The 15270-nt window shown below is 41.3% G+C and overlaps 1 protein-coding gene across 3 annotated transcripts in view; it reads left to right on the top strand.

Annotated features, from left to right (window-relative positions):
- Nucleotides 1–14959, top strand: part of LOC114042717 (A-kinase anchor protein 17B-like) — a 43308-nt gene extending 28349 nt beyond the window's left edge. For all 3 annotated transcript variants that reach the window (XM_027861413.1, XM_027861412.1, XM_027861414.1), the window contains 3 exons: nucleotides 2267–2391; nucleotides 6403–6523; nucleotides 8887–14959. In XM_027861413.1, coding sequence (XP_027717214.1) covers nucleotides 2267–2391; nucleotides 6403–6523; nucleotides 8887–10545 — 1905 coding nt within the window. In that variant the 3' untranslated portion in view covers nucleotides 10546–14959. The remainder of the gene's footprint in view (nucleotides 1–2266; nucleotides 2392–6402; nucleotides 6524–8886) is intronic.
- Nucleotides 14960–15270: the final 311 nt, after the last annotated feature.

Genomic DNA, 15270 nt, shown 5'->3' with positions numbered 1-15270 from the left:
TAAGGTCACACAGTTAGTAATTAGCAGAGTTGGATTTGAATCCAGGTCCTCTGACTCCAAGAGTCAGTTATCTTTCCTCTGTGCTATGCTGCCCCTCACTCTCTCCACTACAGCTATGAAGGCTTTAGTTTTGGTTTGGGTTGGGTTTTTTTTGACATCCCTGATTTCGGTTTTAATGGAACTGGGGGAAAAAAGGTCTTTTATTGAGGGACATGTTTCTGAAGCCAAGAAACTTCCATATTTGGGAGGTTAGGACTTGACAAAAACCACCAGGAAAATCATAGGAGCTTTGGCTTTGGGGAAATAAAGAGGCTAGCATTTGCAACATTAGCCCACGTTCCACCAAGAAAGGAGTGAAAAATTGGAAAATGGTTTAGTAACGTTGTCCAAAAAGGAAATGAAGTTCCTTTGGCATGGCCTGTTCTTGGGGAAGCAACTGTTTCTTTGTGATCTCTGACTGCTTCCTTATCTAAATGGTCGCTGACCATTCCTTTAATAATATGGTCTAGAATGTAGCCAGAAAAATGAACTCAGATTCCCTTTGTAGGCTCCATTCTCTTTCCTTTTTTTGAAAATTAGGACAATGTTTGCTTTTCTCTGGTTCTGGAGCAATTATCTTGCTCTCCATGTTATTCAAAGCTCATTTAAAGCGGTTTAGCAGTCACTTCCACCAGGTCTTTCAGCAGCTCGGGTTCGAATTCGAATTCATCTGGTTCTCGTGTGACTTGAACTCAGTAAGTATAACTAAGTTCTCTCTTATATCCCTTTACTTCAATTTCAACACTCCTGCTTTTCCCTAATATAGCTCTAAAACCCAGTTTTGTTGTCCTTAGCTTTCCTTACCTTCGTCATTCTGATATCCCTAATTCTCTTCTTCTAGGGACTGTGCGAAGTATTGGTATTCATCCTCTGTTATGTACCCCTGCTTTCATCTTCTCTGCTTGACTTTGAAATATCAAATGGGTTGATGAGTTCCCCATGCATTCATATCTTTAGACGTTTTCCTTCTTCCTCATTGGAATTATTTCTTGTTATGTCCCCAGAATTTCATTCTTGGATGCTTCCAATCCCTCTTGGACTGACTTTGTCTGGTAGAATTTCAGGCCATCGGGATCCTATCTATCTCTTCTCCAAACCCATTAAAATGTGTTATCCCCCAGTCTAGGTACACGGTGCCACACTAAGCTCAGTTTTTGTCTCCTTCTAGCATAAATTCTAAGATAGAGTGGCTATTTCCTTGCCAGGTTCCCATCATTTTTGCCCCCATAGCCAGTTCTCCTTTGCAAGTGAGATTATAAATTTCTTTTATTGGTTCCTCTACCTTTTGAAGAATGAAATTATTATTAAGGTAAGTAAAGAAGTTGTTAGCTTCCCTGCTTTTAGTACAGAGAGAGAGGTCCAGCAGATGTCCAAATAATGGAAGTCCTCTATCATGCTTCAGGGCCAGTCTCGTGATCTGGTTCCTGAACTCATCTATTTTCTTTTTCTGCTTGGGTGGTCTGTAGTGTATTCTGATGACAATATCACTTCTGTTTCTGCCTCTATTGATCTTTTCCCAGATGTTCCCTGCCATGCTTTCCTTCTCTGATCCCTGGATTTCTTTGCATGAATATATCTTCTTAATAACCCTATGTGCTATTTTTCCCTTCTACACTTTTTACCTGTGTTATTCCTCTGGAATATACCCTTCCAGAGCCCTATTGCAGTCATAAGTCCGATTCAAATTACATCTCAACAATACCTCTGAGGTAAGATTTGTCTAGCTGAGGTTAGGATTTTCAGTTCACCTTGTTTATTACCCATACTTTGTGTATAGAGATTTGAGGCCCCGGGTCTTTGAGTGGCAGTTTTATACCTTCTTGTTGGTAGCTTTTGACTCTAGGAATATTAAAAGCCCTTAACTTAGTTCATCTTGGTGGTAACCAAGGTGATATGTTGACAACTTGTATGAGTGTTCCCCCAGAGGGGCACATGAAATCACCTTCCTTAACTGACATGAAAATGTGCAAGATAACTTGTAATGAGTCATAAGAGGAGGCCTGTTCTCCAACACTTATGGCCTGAGGCAATTCTAGCCTCTTGTTCAGAGAAGCAGCTAGACGCTGTCGGATTGGGGATATGCCATGGTCATGTGGAGTCCCTTCAACTGGCTGTGTGCCCTTTGGATATGGTTCTCCTGGCTGGCCAGTCAGACTCAGTAAATCCTTGGTTTCTCCAAGCCACTGAACTCACCTTCTTACTGAATCTTCCCCTTCTTTTTGGGCAGGTTATGTTTGATACAACCCAGCACTTCAGTGAGGGCGCTATAAGGAAAAGAAACCAGGAAAGGTTAAAATTGCAAGAGCTGGAACAGGAGAGAAAAAGAGAAAAGAAGCGAGAAGAGGCGGAAAGGTGAGCTTAACTTTTTGTCAACTCTTTAACTTGGTGGGTTCATCTCATTCAGGAGGAAATCCACGCAGCAGGCATTGGCTATGAGGGCCCTGATTGTTAGGAGTAAAACAAGCACAGGCCAAGACTGGCCGAAGCTCAAAAACACAATCAAAGGCTGTGTTTGCTCGGCTTGTTGGTTGGTTTGTCTGTTTCATGTAGGAAGTCCCCATCTTGGACTAGCTTCGTCTTGGTTGTTCCATTGTGTTGGCGTGAAATGAGAATGATTGTGGCTGGAGGTTCCTTTTTTCCCTTATTCAACTTTTCTTTTTTTTTTTAATTATGAATTCAGACATCAACAAACACGAACATTTTCATGTATGTGAAGAACAGAAAAAGAACATTGTATGTGAAACAGTGAATCGCATGTATTTTTCTTAAAAATACATGTGTGTGTATATATATACATACATACATGTATGTGTGTATATGTATATATATACATGTATATGTATGTATAATTTTACCCAACAATACCACCATTTCCCTGCTTCCCTCTAAACCTGCTGATCTTCTTTCTGCTTTCTTCTATATATTTTAAGTGTTTCATTGATATTCTTTTTCTTTTCTTTTTTTGCGTCTCTATCCCTTCCCCTCCCCTCCCTGCACACATAAAAGCTCTCCCTTTCAACAAATAATTAGTCAAGCCAAAAAAATGCATGCAGTTGTCCAGAGGTTTCTAAGACAGAGTGTGGAGGTGCAGCAGTGCTAATCATGATTGCAGAACTTGACAGGCTTAGAATTATAGGGGGAAAGGTTAACTAACATCAAAGGTCTCTTCAGAGCTCGTTAGTGTCTTTGCTCTGAAATCACCTTCCATTTATGTTACATAAATCTTGTATGTATATTTTTTGCATATATTCTCCTTCTTTAGGTTGTGAATTTCTTGAGGGCAAGGAGCTCACAATGTTTTTGCCTTTCTTTGTATCCTCAGAGCTTTTCATGGCATCTGGCACACAGTAAGTGCTTAATAAATGCTTATTGACTGACTGACTCACCTAAGTTTACCATAGGTCTGGGAAAGGTTTTTGCTGGGTAAGTGGCAGCTAGAGTTGGGTTGACTTATAAGGCACAAATGTATTGACTTATTGGCCACCTCTGTGTGGCGCCGTTTTTGTTGTCTGAGTTACTTTCTTGGTGCTGAAGAACCTTTCTCCTTTCTTGAGTCCATGAGCGTTTTTCACATGGGCTCTGGACCCTTAGGAAGGGGAATTGGTTTCCCAGCATCATGTCAAGAAGGTCCAAAGGATCAGAAATCTGAAAATCTATTTCTGCCATCATTATGTGAATGGAGAGAGTCAGACTCTTTCACCTCTTGGTCCCTTTTCCCTTGCTCTCTTTCAGTCTTTTACAATCTCTTGCCATTTCCTCCTTCCTTCTTCCCTACCTTTTTTTTTCCTAATGGGATGATGAGTCACTTGGAGTCACTGCAGAATGAAGATGTCTTAGAGAAATATTGCCAGAAACCTAGTCAAGACAAGGAACCCCAAGATCAGCCCAGAGGGATTTCCAGCTCAGCATAGTTTGCCTGGCTTTTGAACAAGGCCTTGAGCAGATCACTGGTCCATTTTTTTTGGATCTTTGAGCAAAATCAGTTTTAATTTTTGGAAAACTGAAATAAACAGACTCATGCCCTTCTAGGCCAGTAGGTTTTTCTGTTTGTACCCCATTTGGTGCTAAGGATTCATTCTAATTCTCTGGTCTCTCTAAACACCTGTAACTCATTTCCTGCTTTTGTAGCTGAGGGAGGGAGGTGCAGGCCCCGGAACTAGCAAACTGAGCCTTTGATGGTATCTTAAGTCAAAAACACCCACATAAACTCCAAGAATTGGGTTGCAGTGAGCCTCGCCTGTGGGAAAGAGGGGGCTGCAAGATCATTTTCCTTTTACATCTCATACCATCTTTGTATTGGGTCTGTTTTGAACACTTTTAGCCTTATCCTCAGTCAGTTATTTGACTACAATATCCCAGGAGAGTTGAATTTGTCAAAAGAACTTGAGCAGAACAGGGCCCAGAAACAGAGTAATAATGTTTGGACAAATTTTTCAAAAGAGCTCTCTTGGGATTCTCTTCTGATTCAATGCTAAAGCAAGGTCAACAACCTTTAAATCCTTGGTGTGTGGAGTTCATTTCCTTGTTCATCAAGTATAGTACAGATTTTCCTTGATTTTTCTATTTCTCTAGGTTTATCTTTGTAAGAAAAATCTGTAAGCATTCATTAAGCACCCACTATGTGTCCATCACTTTGCCAAATGAGGAGGATACAAAGACAGAAGCCTTCGCTGTGCTCACGGAGTATGTCATGTTCTATTGGAGAGACAATATCAATACACAGGAGTATATACAGGATACATATGAAAGGAATATTATTTATAAAAATGACTTTGCTCTGTATGAATGCGATTTTTTTTCCCATGAACTTTCCCAAAATGTTTGAGGCAGTGCTTAACCACAAAATACTGTGGCTCCTTTGTGAGGCATAGATAACTATTTTTTCCTTGCCACAAAGATGTATAGTCAAGCACAAGAAATTCCTGCATTGACCATGTCCAAAAAAATGTCTCACAGATAACTTTTTTTGAAAATAAATTTACTTTTTCATTATTATGAACTTAACAAGCATGAACATTTTATATACAAAGAGGATTGTATATGAATCTATGAATCTTTATTCTATGTAGTTTGTTTTAAATTATATATTAAATCCAAGCTAGTCATTCCAACGCTATCCTTCTGGTCTGTGTGCCCTTCTGAACTTCCTTCTGCTCTCTTTTGTGTATTTTTTTTAACATCTTATTGATTTGACCTTATTTCGCCCTTTCTTGCCATTACTCCTCTCACCCATCCCCGCCCAAAGCCCTTCCTTGTAACAAATAAGAATAGTCAAATAAAGCAAATCCAAACATTGGCCGTGTCTGAAAATGGATGTCTTTTGTGGACCTCCAGGCCATCACCTCTCTGCTGCTGCAGATAACTGTAGGGGCCCTGTGGCACTCTTCAGGACTAGCTCTGCTGCCTGGAAAGAGGGGGAGGGGCAAGAGCTGATCTGGTTTGAGAAATTAGTGAATTAGTTGGATGAGCTATTGGTCATAGGCAGAGCTGCTGGGAGACGTAGGTGTTAACGAATGAATGAATGACAATGAAAAAACAGTTAAGTGTTACTCTGCCAAGTCCTGTGCTAAGTGCTAGGGGATAAGAATAGAAAAAAAGCTAGATGGTCACTGGTGTCGAGGATCTCACATTCTAATGGGAGAGGATGATGGGAAGGTCCAGTGAGCCTTACAGTGCAGTGGCAAAGCCAAAGGTTAATGCATCTGCTTTCTTGTCATTTCCATTGGTACAACCATGTGACATTCACTTTGGTCTGAGGATCTTGTATTCAACTCAAGGGAACTTTAAAGTAGCTAGTCCAAAGAATGGGGATCATTTCTTCTCCAGCCCTCTCTGGAGCAGGGATTCTTTACCTTTTGGGGGGTCATGGACCTGTTTGGGCAGTCTGGTGAAGCCTAATGGACCATTTCTCAGAATCATGTTTTTAAACACCTAAGATAAAATATATGGAATTACAAAGAAAGCCAATTATGTTGCAATACAGGCATCAAAATATTTTTTGAAACAAACTCACAGACCCCAAGTTAAGAACCTCTGTTCTAGAGATATTTTTCACCAACTGCAGATATCAATGAAAAAGAAAAGGTAAATGCAGTGTGAGAAGAGAATTTGTATATTAGAAGCAGCTAAAGATGAGCAGATGTGATTGCATATCTTCCCCCATGAATGATTTAAAGGGATTTCTTGAGAATGAAGCTTTGAGAGCCCCCCCCCATAAATCACTCCATGTGTACATTCTTCATTCTAGTCTGATGGTGCCAGGACTTGGCATTTCTTGGTCAGTATAGTGTGTTGATGCCAGATATCTCAGTCCCAGCCCTTAGAGAAATGCCCTGTGACTTGTTCATCTTAATCGTTACCTAGGAAACGGAAAGATGATGAGAAGAAGCTCCGAGAGAAGAAAAGGAAAACCAAGATCAAAAGAAAAGAACAGAAGCAGAAACCAAAGGAGGAGAAGCGCCCGAAAAAGAAAGCTAAAGCTGAGGTACCTAGTTCTGGCTCCCATGATGAGTGGGAGGTAGGAGAGTACCTGCTGGTACTGAGTCGTGTAGAGGCCCTTTGACCACTAAGGGTGCTGCTGAGTAGAATTATTGTAAGGCCATTTCACAATCCCTCTTTAGATTTGGCAACCAGCCCTTATGCTGAAAGGGACACCAGTTTTTACTGCAACTGGGTGGTCCCTTCCAAATAGGATTCATCTGAAGGCTGTGCTGAATTCAGGGGAGCCTTTAAGCTGCTACCAACAACTCAATTCATGTAAATGGTAACTGGAATATAGGGTGAGAATCTGCATTCATTTTAAATGGGAAATGGTTTTCCCTTCCAGTATTCTCTGGGGTCTCCCATCAAGAAGAGTTTCTTTAGGGTTTCCACTCACCTGCTCCTAGTAGTAGAGGAGAGAAATTATACCTTAGAGTCTTCCTAGTGTGTGGAGAGTTGAGATATGGAGCCTTTGCTTCTGTTTACCAAACTGACCTTTTGCCTGCTCTGTAGCTGTTTGTTTTACAAAGTTCCATTTACCTTTTTTTCTTTCTAGCAATGGACTTTGACATGGCAGAGTAGGTGGCAGTGTTCATAGGGGGCTCTGACTTGGAGCCAGGAAGTCCTAAGTTTGTATCCTGCCTCACACACTTACTAGCTGTGTGACACTAGGCAAAGTCATTTCACCTCTGTCTGCCTGTTTCCTTATCTGTAAATGGAGGTAGTAATAGCACCCACTTCCCAGGGCTGTCATGAGGATTAAATGCGATATCATATGTAAGGTGCTTTGCACACCTCAATAAGCCATATAAATTCTAGCTGTTATTAGTAATAATTAGGTATAATTAATCATTATTATATTATTAAGTAAGCACAATCAGGATTTTACAGAGAAGGAAACTGAGAGCCAGAGGAGGGAGGGACCTACCCAAAAGCAGGTGATGCTACCACCACTGTTATTTAGTGCTACTGCCACTATCTAGAACCCAGAGATTTACAGGGTACTTGGCCCATAGCCTGACCATGGCAGGTAGTGCAGTAGTTATTATCCTCATTGTACAGATGAGGAAACTGAGGCCGGGATAGATGAAGTGACTCGTCCTGGGTTCCACATCTATTTAGTGGAAGGTTCAGGATTTGAACCAAGGTCTCCCAGCTCCAATTGCACTGTTTTTTTCATTGCACCAAAACATCTCTTAAGAATTCCATTTATATTTGAAGTCTGGAGCCTTCTGACCAAAGGTGGAGGGCAGGGTGCAGATAGGGACAAAGTCAAAACAGTATTAAAAAGCATCTAAGAGGTTTAAAAAAGTTTTATTGATGTCTTTTTGTTTTCATGCCAGTTGTTTCCTGATATCCACCCCCCTTGAGTCCTCCCTTGTTTAAAATAAAGAAAGAAAGACAATTAATAGTCACATTTGACAGTATATGTAACATGCCACACCAGTGATTCCTCAGCTCTCTACAGAGATGGGGAAAGCGTAAGTAACATCTGTTATCTAAGACCAAGATTGGTCTTTGCTGCAATTAATCTGAATTTGGCCAACTTTTAGCCTTATTGACATTGTTGTGGTTATTGTGTACATGATTCCCCTAGTTCAGCTTTCTGCATCACACCATATAAGCCTCCCCATGTTACTTGGAATTCCGCATACTTGTTATTTCTCCCAATGCAATAACCTTTTATTATATTAACATACACAGTTTGTTCAGCCGTTCCCCAATTGATGGACTCGGAGTCCAAGACGTTTATATTTTCTAACAAATAAAGTTCAGATGACCTTTGATTTCATCTTTATTTATGACAGCCGAGGGGAACTTCTCTTTTAGGTGCTGTCTAGCTCTTTAATCTTGTAGTGCTTAGGTCTTGTTAACACTATAGCTCAGATAAAGAATGGGTCGATCTCTGATGTGTTAGGTGTCACTGGGAGCAAAGGACAAGTTCACTGGCAGTTGAGAGACTGTTAATAGGCCCTCCTTCCTGCCCCCCCCTCCACCCCCCTTACATACTGAGAAGCCAGCTGATGGCCACTTCCCATTTTTTTGTCTCCTCCGTGAGCTGCGATGGGACGGAAGGGGACAGTGATGTGTCAGTCTGGTCATGCCTTGCAGTTTTTAAGTTCTACAAGGTCTCAAGTCTAGAGCCCTGTGAACAAAACTTGACCGGCACACAGAGAAAGCAGCGCAGAACAGAACAAAGTTCTTTTGTCTCCTACCTCTCTAATGTAATCTTATTAATCATTTGGCTTGCTCTTATGGTATTAGGGGTAGCTCAGTGAAAAGAAATTAGGATTTTATTTGAGATCTTTTGAACTGTGTTTTCATCTGAGGTTTCTTTTTGTTTTTTTTAAACATTTTCATTTGAAGGAATGTGGAAAAGTTAACAACCAGGAAGTAGAGAACCCGAAACCCGAAGAAGCTTGTGTTCTAGAATGTGAGGTGAAGACATTGAAGAAGGAAGAGCCAAACCCTCCAAATCTTCTGTGCCAAGAAGCAAAGAAGAAAATATCCAAGAAGAAGTCTATCAAGTGTGAAAGAACTCTAATCCCCCAAACCAAGAAAAGGAATGACTTATCTGAATCTTCTTGCCATTTGGAGAAAGCCCTTCCAGATGACCTAACTGAAGGAGAAGGCACTGACAAATTAGTACCTGACACATGCAAGCACAGTTTTATCCCTCACTTGAACCCCTTACAGATTACAATTAAGCAGGACTTGAGCCAGGCAGTCCAGTCTGTTGAAGAAGAAGAAGACGAAGAAGATGATGATGATGATGATGAAGAAGAAGACTGGCATTTATGGAATAAATCCTCTAATCCCAGGCTCCGTAAAGAAGGCTATGGCAGAAAACAGAAAATCTATGAAACTGATGAATTTATTCACTACCTGTTAAATTACTATCACCCTCCACAATATGCTCGTGTTTATGAAGACACAAGGGGTGTCATGAGCAAATCTCAGTGGCGGAGGGAGGTCCATGACATCGGAAATAGGTTTCAGATCAACTTGAACCAATCAGACCATCACATCTCGCAAAATGGGCAAAAGATCGGTTGGGCCCTGAAGGATGATCAGCAGAGGAAGCTTGCCCGTGAAGAGTTGGAACCCAGACCAAGAGAGGCTATGAACACAAGCCGTGCTGAAGAGTTTGCAAAGACAGTTAAACGCCATTACACCGACCCAAGCAATGAAGCTGCTGATCTTGTGTCTAATGTGGGTGGAAAGCAGTGCCCTTGGCAGAAAGACCCCAAGCATAGGAATAAGAGAAAGAGTTCTTCCCAATCCAAGTTTGCTGGCTTCTCTTATGAGGTAACAGACTTCTTAGAAGAGATTAGTAGTGATTCTGATTGCTTTAATGAGACATTGAGTGAAGAGAGTGGGCAGCAAAGCTGTTCTCCAAATGCAGGCCGCTTGGTGAAGGTGACAGAAGGTTCAGATGACTACAATGAAATTGTTGCCTTTGATCAAGAAAAGAAATGTAGCCAGTGTGGCATGTGCCCAAAGTTAAAACCCATCAGCTTGACAAAGCCCCTTAGACCCAAGCTTAAGAAAACAGTTAAGAGGTCTAGGAGTGAATTAAAATGCCCAGGGCCCAAAGGTGAATGTGAAACCAATGGGGTTGAGAAAAACACCAGAAAAAAGAAGAGAAAGCCATTCGTAGAAGACAGCCTTGATAAAGACAACTGCCCTGCACCAGATCCCAGCAGCTTACGGTCCTTCAAAAAACCGGAGAAGAAACGGAGCAAAACAATGGAATCCAGAATGAAATGTAAAGCTTCTTGTGTGCCAATAGCATCTTCACAAAGTGTTGACGTCCCCCTGGTCCAGGGGCTTTCTGAGAATATGAGTGATCCTTGGAAGCTGAAATCTGATCAGGACATAGGAACCTCCAACAGATGTGTTAAATGGAAGGCTGGAACCCCGAATTCCAGTGATTGTCTAGCCAGCTGTGACAGTCCAGATCCTCTTGCCTCTGAAAATGGTTTCGAAAAGAGATCTTCAGTCTTCAAATTGAAGAGTTTTTGAAAGCCACTGAGCTCAGACACCCGATTTTTTCATAATGGTAAATGATCTGAGAAGAGAAAAACAAAAATACACAAAGCAAGACCTTAGGAATTCATCAACTAGATAGCAAGATGTTACTTAAAAGTTTTAGTTGTGGCCAATTTAACCCCTCATCTAGTATAGCTCATGTATTGTGATGACAGCAGGTATGTTAGTAAGGCTTGGGGAGATTTATAAAATGTGCTTGCAGATCACCACTAAGAGTGAGCAATCCAGTAGCTTAATTGAACCTTCAATAGAGTGTCCAGCAAAGTGAAAATATAACCTTCAGAGTAGGGAAGCGTCCTTAGCCACATTTTCTTTGCTCTTCCCTGGTTGTTACCCAAAACGACAGTTGGAAATAGTGGGTTTCTTTTTCTGTTTTCTCTCATTTGGTCAAAAGTGATATATGCTGCAGGAAGCATGATCTTTGCCTGTAGCAGGGGTTCTTAGCCTTTTTTTGTGTGTCTTGGACTCCTTCAACAGCAGTCCGGTGAAGCCCGTTTAAATTTTTTTTTTCGTAATTAAAAAGAAAAGCTAAATTTCAGTTAGAGATTAGTGAAAATATAGGTGTGATTTTTTTTCCCCTGTCCCAGTTCACAGACCTCCTAAAATCTATCCATGGACCCCGGGTTAAGAGCCTCTAGTCTATAGGTACTTTTTTTTTATTCTTTCGTAGAGCAGTCAAATGGAAAGGAAAAACAGCTAGAAGCTCACTTTGATTTCTTAGAGAAATGATTTTGAGCATTTTATGGACAGGTACCCAAAGAGAATCTAAGCACAGTCATTCTTTTTGGTACAACATATGGAAGAAGAATCTGACAATTCAGTTCATTTCCAATTCTACAGATCTTTCCTGGGTGACACCTGCTAAGTGTTCAGAGCCATCTAGAACACAGAAGTAGACTGGGGTACATCAGACCCAAGGGTTAGAGAGGGTTCATAGGGAGGAAGGCTAAGGACTCGGCAGCAACATGACTGGAATGTCTGCTGCTTGTGCAGTGAGTTAATGGAAAAGGCAGGCAACAAAATTCCATTGAAATTGGCAGTGGGAAGCTTGGTAAGAAAGTTAGCAACTGGATCTTAGATGACCGAAATCTGCTGGGGACCCCAGAGAGCCATTCTGGGGCCTGAGGGCAGTTCTAATGCTGTTTTGAGGTATTGAGGGGTAGATTCAGAGAAGTGAGAGAGTAAGAGGAGAGAAATACTTTTTCACTTTGTATAATTGTTTTGCTCTGAGTTGAGAGTGAAATCCATTTGTAAAAATCATTCAGCATCCCAAACTTTGCTTTTTAAAGGGGTCATGGAAAGACATGACCAGGTCTGAGCCCTTGGTGAGTTTTCTAGACAGGAAAAGGTTATGGAGTATTTACACGTTACAATTTCTTGGATTTACAGGTTCAAAATGGGAACATTTTTTATTGTATTACATGTTTGGTGCTGCTTAAAGCTGAGCCCTTCCCCGGGCTCATATAGTCATGACTTTGAGAATTTTGCAGCATACAATATATTGAAGGCTGGACTTGGGTGCTCCAAGGACAGGAGGTGAAAATAATTCCAACAAAGCCATAGTTGGCTTAAACGATTGAAGATGAATGGACTAGATCAGAGACTCCTTGAAGCATAAATGCTGTTCAAAGCTCCGAAGTCATAGCAAGCCAGGTTTTGTATAAGCTGGCTTACTTGAAACAGGCCTGATTTAAAACTGATGAGTTTCTATCAGAGCACGTTACCTGAATTTACCACCTTCTACATTCTGTCTTGTATCATAATTATTTCTCCAGCCAGCGAGCTCATGTATATATATATGCTCCCATCCCATCCACCCAGTAAGATTTATATGTGCTTCTAACCCCCCCTCCCCAGCCAATTAGATTGTGTTCATGTGTATAACCTTCCCCCTCCCCGCCTAAGCTAGTTATGTTGTAAGCTCCCTGAGAGCAGGGTCTGACTCATTTCAGTAGCCCCAAAAACTGTATGAAGCCCCATACATGGCAGGCGCTTAAGAAATATCTGCTAAATTGGATGAATTGAAGCATATTAGGACCATGTCCCCTCTCCTCCCGGGGCCCCCCACTCCGCAGTAGCCTGGAATGTGTTTTCACAAAGATTTGACTGACTCGTGGGCCAGGCCTTCTCTGATCTGTGGGGAGATGGGTGGGAAAAATGAAGATGAGTCCTCTTCTTTTGAGCGGCCTGTTTTTCTGAAGTCTGGTACCTCATCCTGGATGAAATCCTTCAAAACTACCAAATACCCCAACTTTTCTGCATTAAGAACCACGTGGTGATGGTTTTCAATATTTAAGTATATAGCTGTGTGACAAAACAAGGATTCAGCTGAGAATGTGTTGTCATGTACCGTATGCGCTTATAATGTTAACTTGAATAAAATTGTGACAAGAAAAATGTGCCGCTTTTCATGTACAATTTGGCTTTTCATTGAATGACTCAGCAAACTGGGTGTGGTCTGTTGTCTAATTTTCCAATCCCTCCTGTGTATCGAGTGCCTTTTCTCCATGTTCTCCGAGGCTCAGGAATGACTGCTAACATTCAGATGGAGTTACTATTTTTCATAATACCTTGGAAAGTTCATACAGCTTGTCTTTTATCAAGGGACTTTGTGTGAATAAGTGTCGAAAACCTACCCTCTTTGGCTTCTAGGTTCTGCTTTTATTTGCAGTCTTTTGTACAGTTGCACTGAAGAGATTGTAACAGCTACATTTATTGTGATAATCTATTGTTTCTTTGGTCATCCGGTTCAGAATATTTTTCTATGTAAAGTTTATGGGTATAAAACGTTTGCTACTGAATGCTTCTGAAATGAAACTTTAATTGCATAGCAATCAAACAACAAACATTTTTCAAGCTCGGGCTGTGTGCTTCAGAGCGCTGGGGTTAGATATACAGACAGAAATGAAGAGCTGGCATTCTTTCTGAATGTAGCATATGTATAAAAGGCATTTAGTCTAGGTGTAGCACAACAAAGGTTAAGATAAGATAAGAGTGCTGGACCTGAAATCAGGAAAGCTTGGGTGGTTCAAATATGGCCTCTGCCCCTTACTAGCTGGGTGACCAAAGGCTGGTCACTTAAGTTAACTCTTGAACCCCCAGTTTGGTGACTTTCTCTGACTTCTCTCCTAAGTTACAGAGAAGAGGTGAACTGTTTTGTTGGAGGGCATTCCAGTGAAACTCCACCCATGACATCCTTGGCTTTTTGCCTGGTGATTTAGTGTCATAGAATTGGTGCTAAGGTATTCATTTGTAGCATTTCCCCTGTTGTTCACTAAGCACTCTTCTGGGGTCCAGACAGAAGTAAAAATACTGGCTTTGCGTTTGTATGTATTCTTCATTCTGCACCTCCCTCTTCCCTCTATCTTATGTTTGAGGGCAACTATTTAGAACGCACAGAGAGAACCCCCCCCCCCAAAAGGCTCACTTGATATTCTGTACTTTAGAAATCTAATGGCCTCACAAAAGTGAGACAGGAAACTGAAGAAAACTGTCGAGTTGGTTTTCCTGATAACTTTTCATCTGCCTTGGTGGTGGGTTAGGAAATCCTCTATGTAGTGTTAATAATTTGCCCATAATAATTTGCTGCTTGCACTGTTGAATTACCGCCATGTTAACTTTCCATTTGACCTCTTAAATATGGAACTGTCATGATGGTGACCCTTTATATAAGATCCTGAAGGCCTTTAGAAAGCTAAGCACCATTGGGTCAGCATGTTTTAGTTCCCTTTGCACGTCTCAGATTTCTCAGGTAGGAGAAAAGTGACCTCTTGGTGCTGATGGAAAAACCGGAATGTATCTGTAGTACCTTTCTTATGGCGATTTCTAATAAATTGTTAACTTGACATCTTATAAAGGTCACATCTGTAATACGAATGAGTGAATGACATACCGGTTATCAGTCCAATGAATTGTCACTCAACAAGTGCTTTGTGCATAGTAAGTTCTTGAGTTTTTCCCCCATTCAGCAAGGAATTATTAAATATCCCCTTCCTTTGTGCTTAGGCACCCTAACCTTTAGATCTGTCACTTCATCCTTTCAGCCCTCTGTGGAGGTGCTCCACAACTCTGCAGTAGCCAAGGAACTGGATGGGGGAGGGGAGGAAGGAGCAAATTTGCATAACTACAAATGGCCTGGTTGGCTCAGGAAGTGTACCTACCTGTCTTAGGCCTTGCATAATCTTGGCTAAAGCAAATTCATTCACATGTGCTCCTCAACCTGAGCTCTATGTCTCTATTTCAAAGACCTTACAGCCATGGTGCTGTTGGAAAAAAAAAGAGTGCTGATCATCCAATCAGAGATTTTGAGCTTGGAAGAAACCTTAGAGGTCATTGAGTCCAACCTCCTCATTTTATCAGTGAGGAAACTGAGGCCCAGAGAGAAAAAACTGACCTGCCCAGAGTCACACAGCTAGTAAAATCCCTCTGAGAAGGGATTTGAACCCAAGTTTATCCTGACTTCAAGTCCAGCACCCCCTCCATTCCATTGTACGTACCTTCCCCCCAACTGAGCCGGTGAAAGGCTAACTTCTGGGTGACGTGGTTACAAAACATTTTCACATGTGTTCCCGTTTGTTCCCTGCAAAGTAGTAGGACTGCATTAAATCCTCTCTTAAAGAATCCTAACTTTGGGAACCTGTAAGGGACATTAACCCAACTGTTCAAATATTTTTGGGCTTAATATGGGAATTTGTTTTG

Source organism: Vombatus ursinus, unplaced genomic scaffold, assembly GCF_900497805.2.
Source record: "Vombatus ursinus unplaced genomic scaffold, bare-nosed wombat genome assembly UNPS02014735.1, whole genome shotgun sequence".
Taxonomy (NCBI): domain Eukaryota; kingdom Metazoa; phylum Chordata; class Mammalia; order Diprotodontia; family Vombatidae; genus Vombatus; species Vombatus ursinus.
The sequence above is the reverse complement of the archived record's forward strand: the minus strand, read 5'-3'. Positions and strand labels throughout refer to the sequence as shown.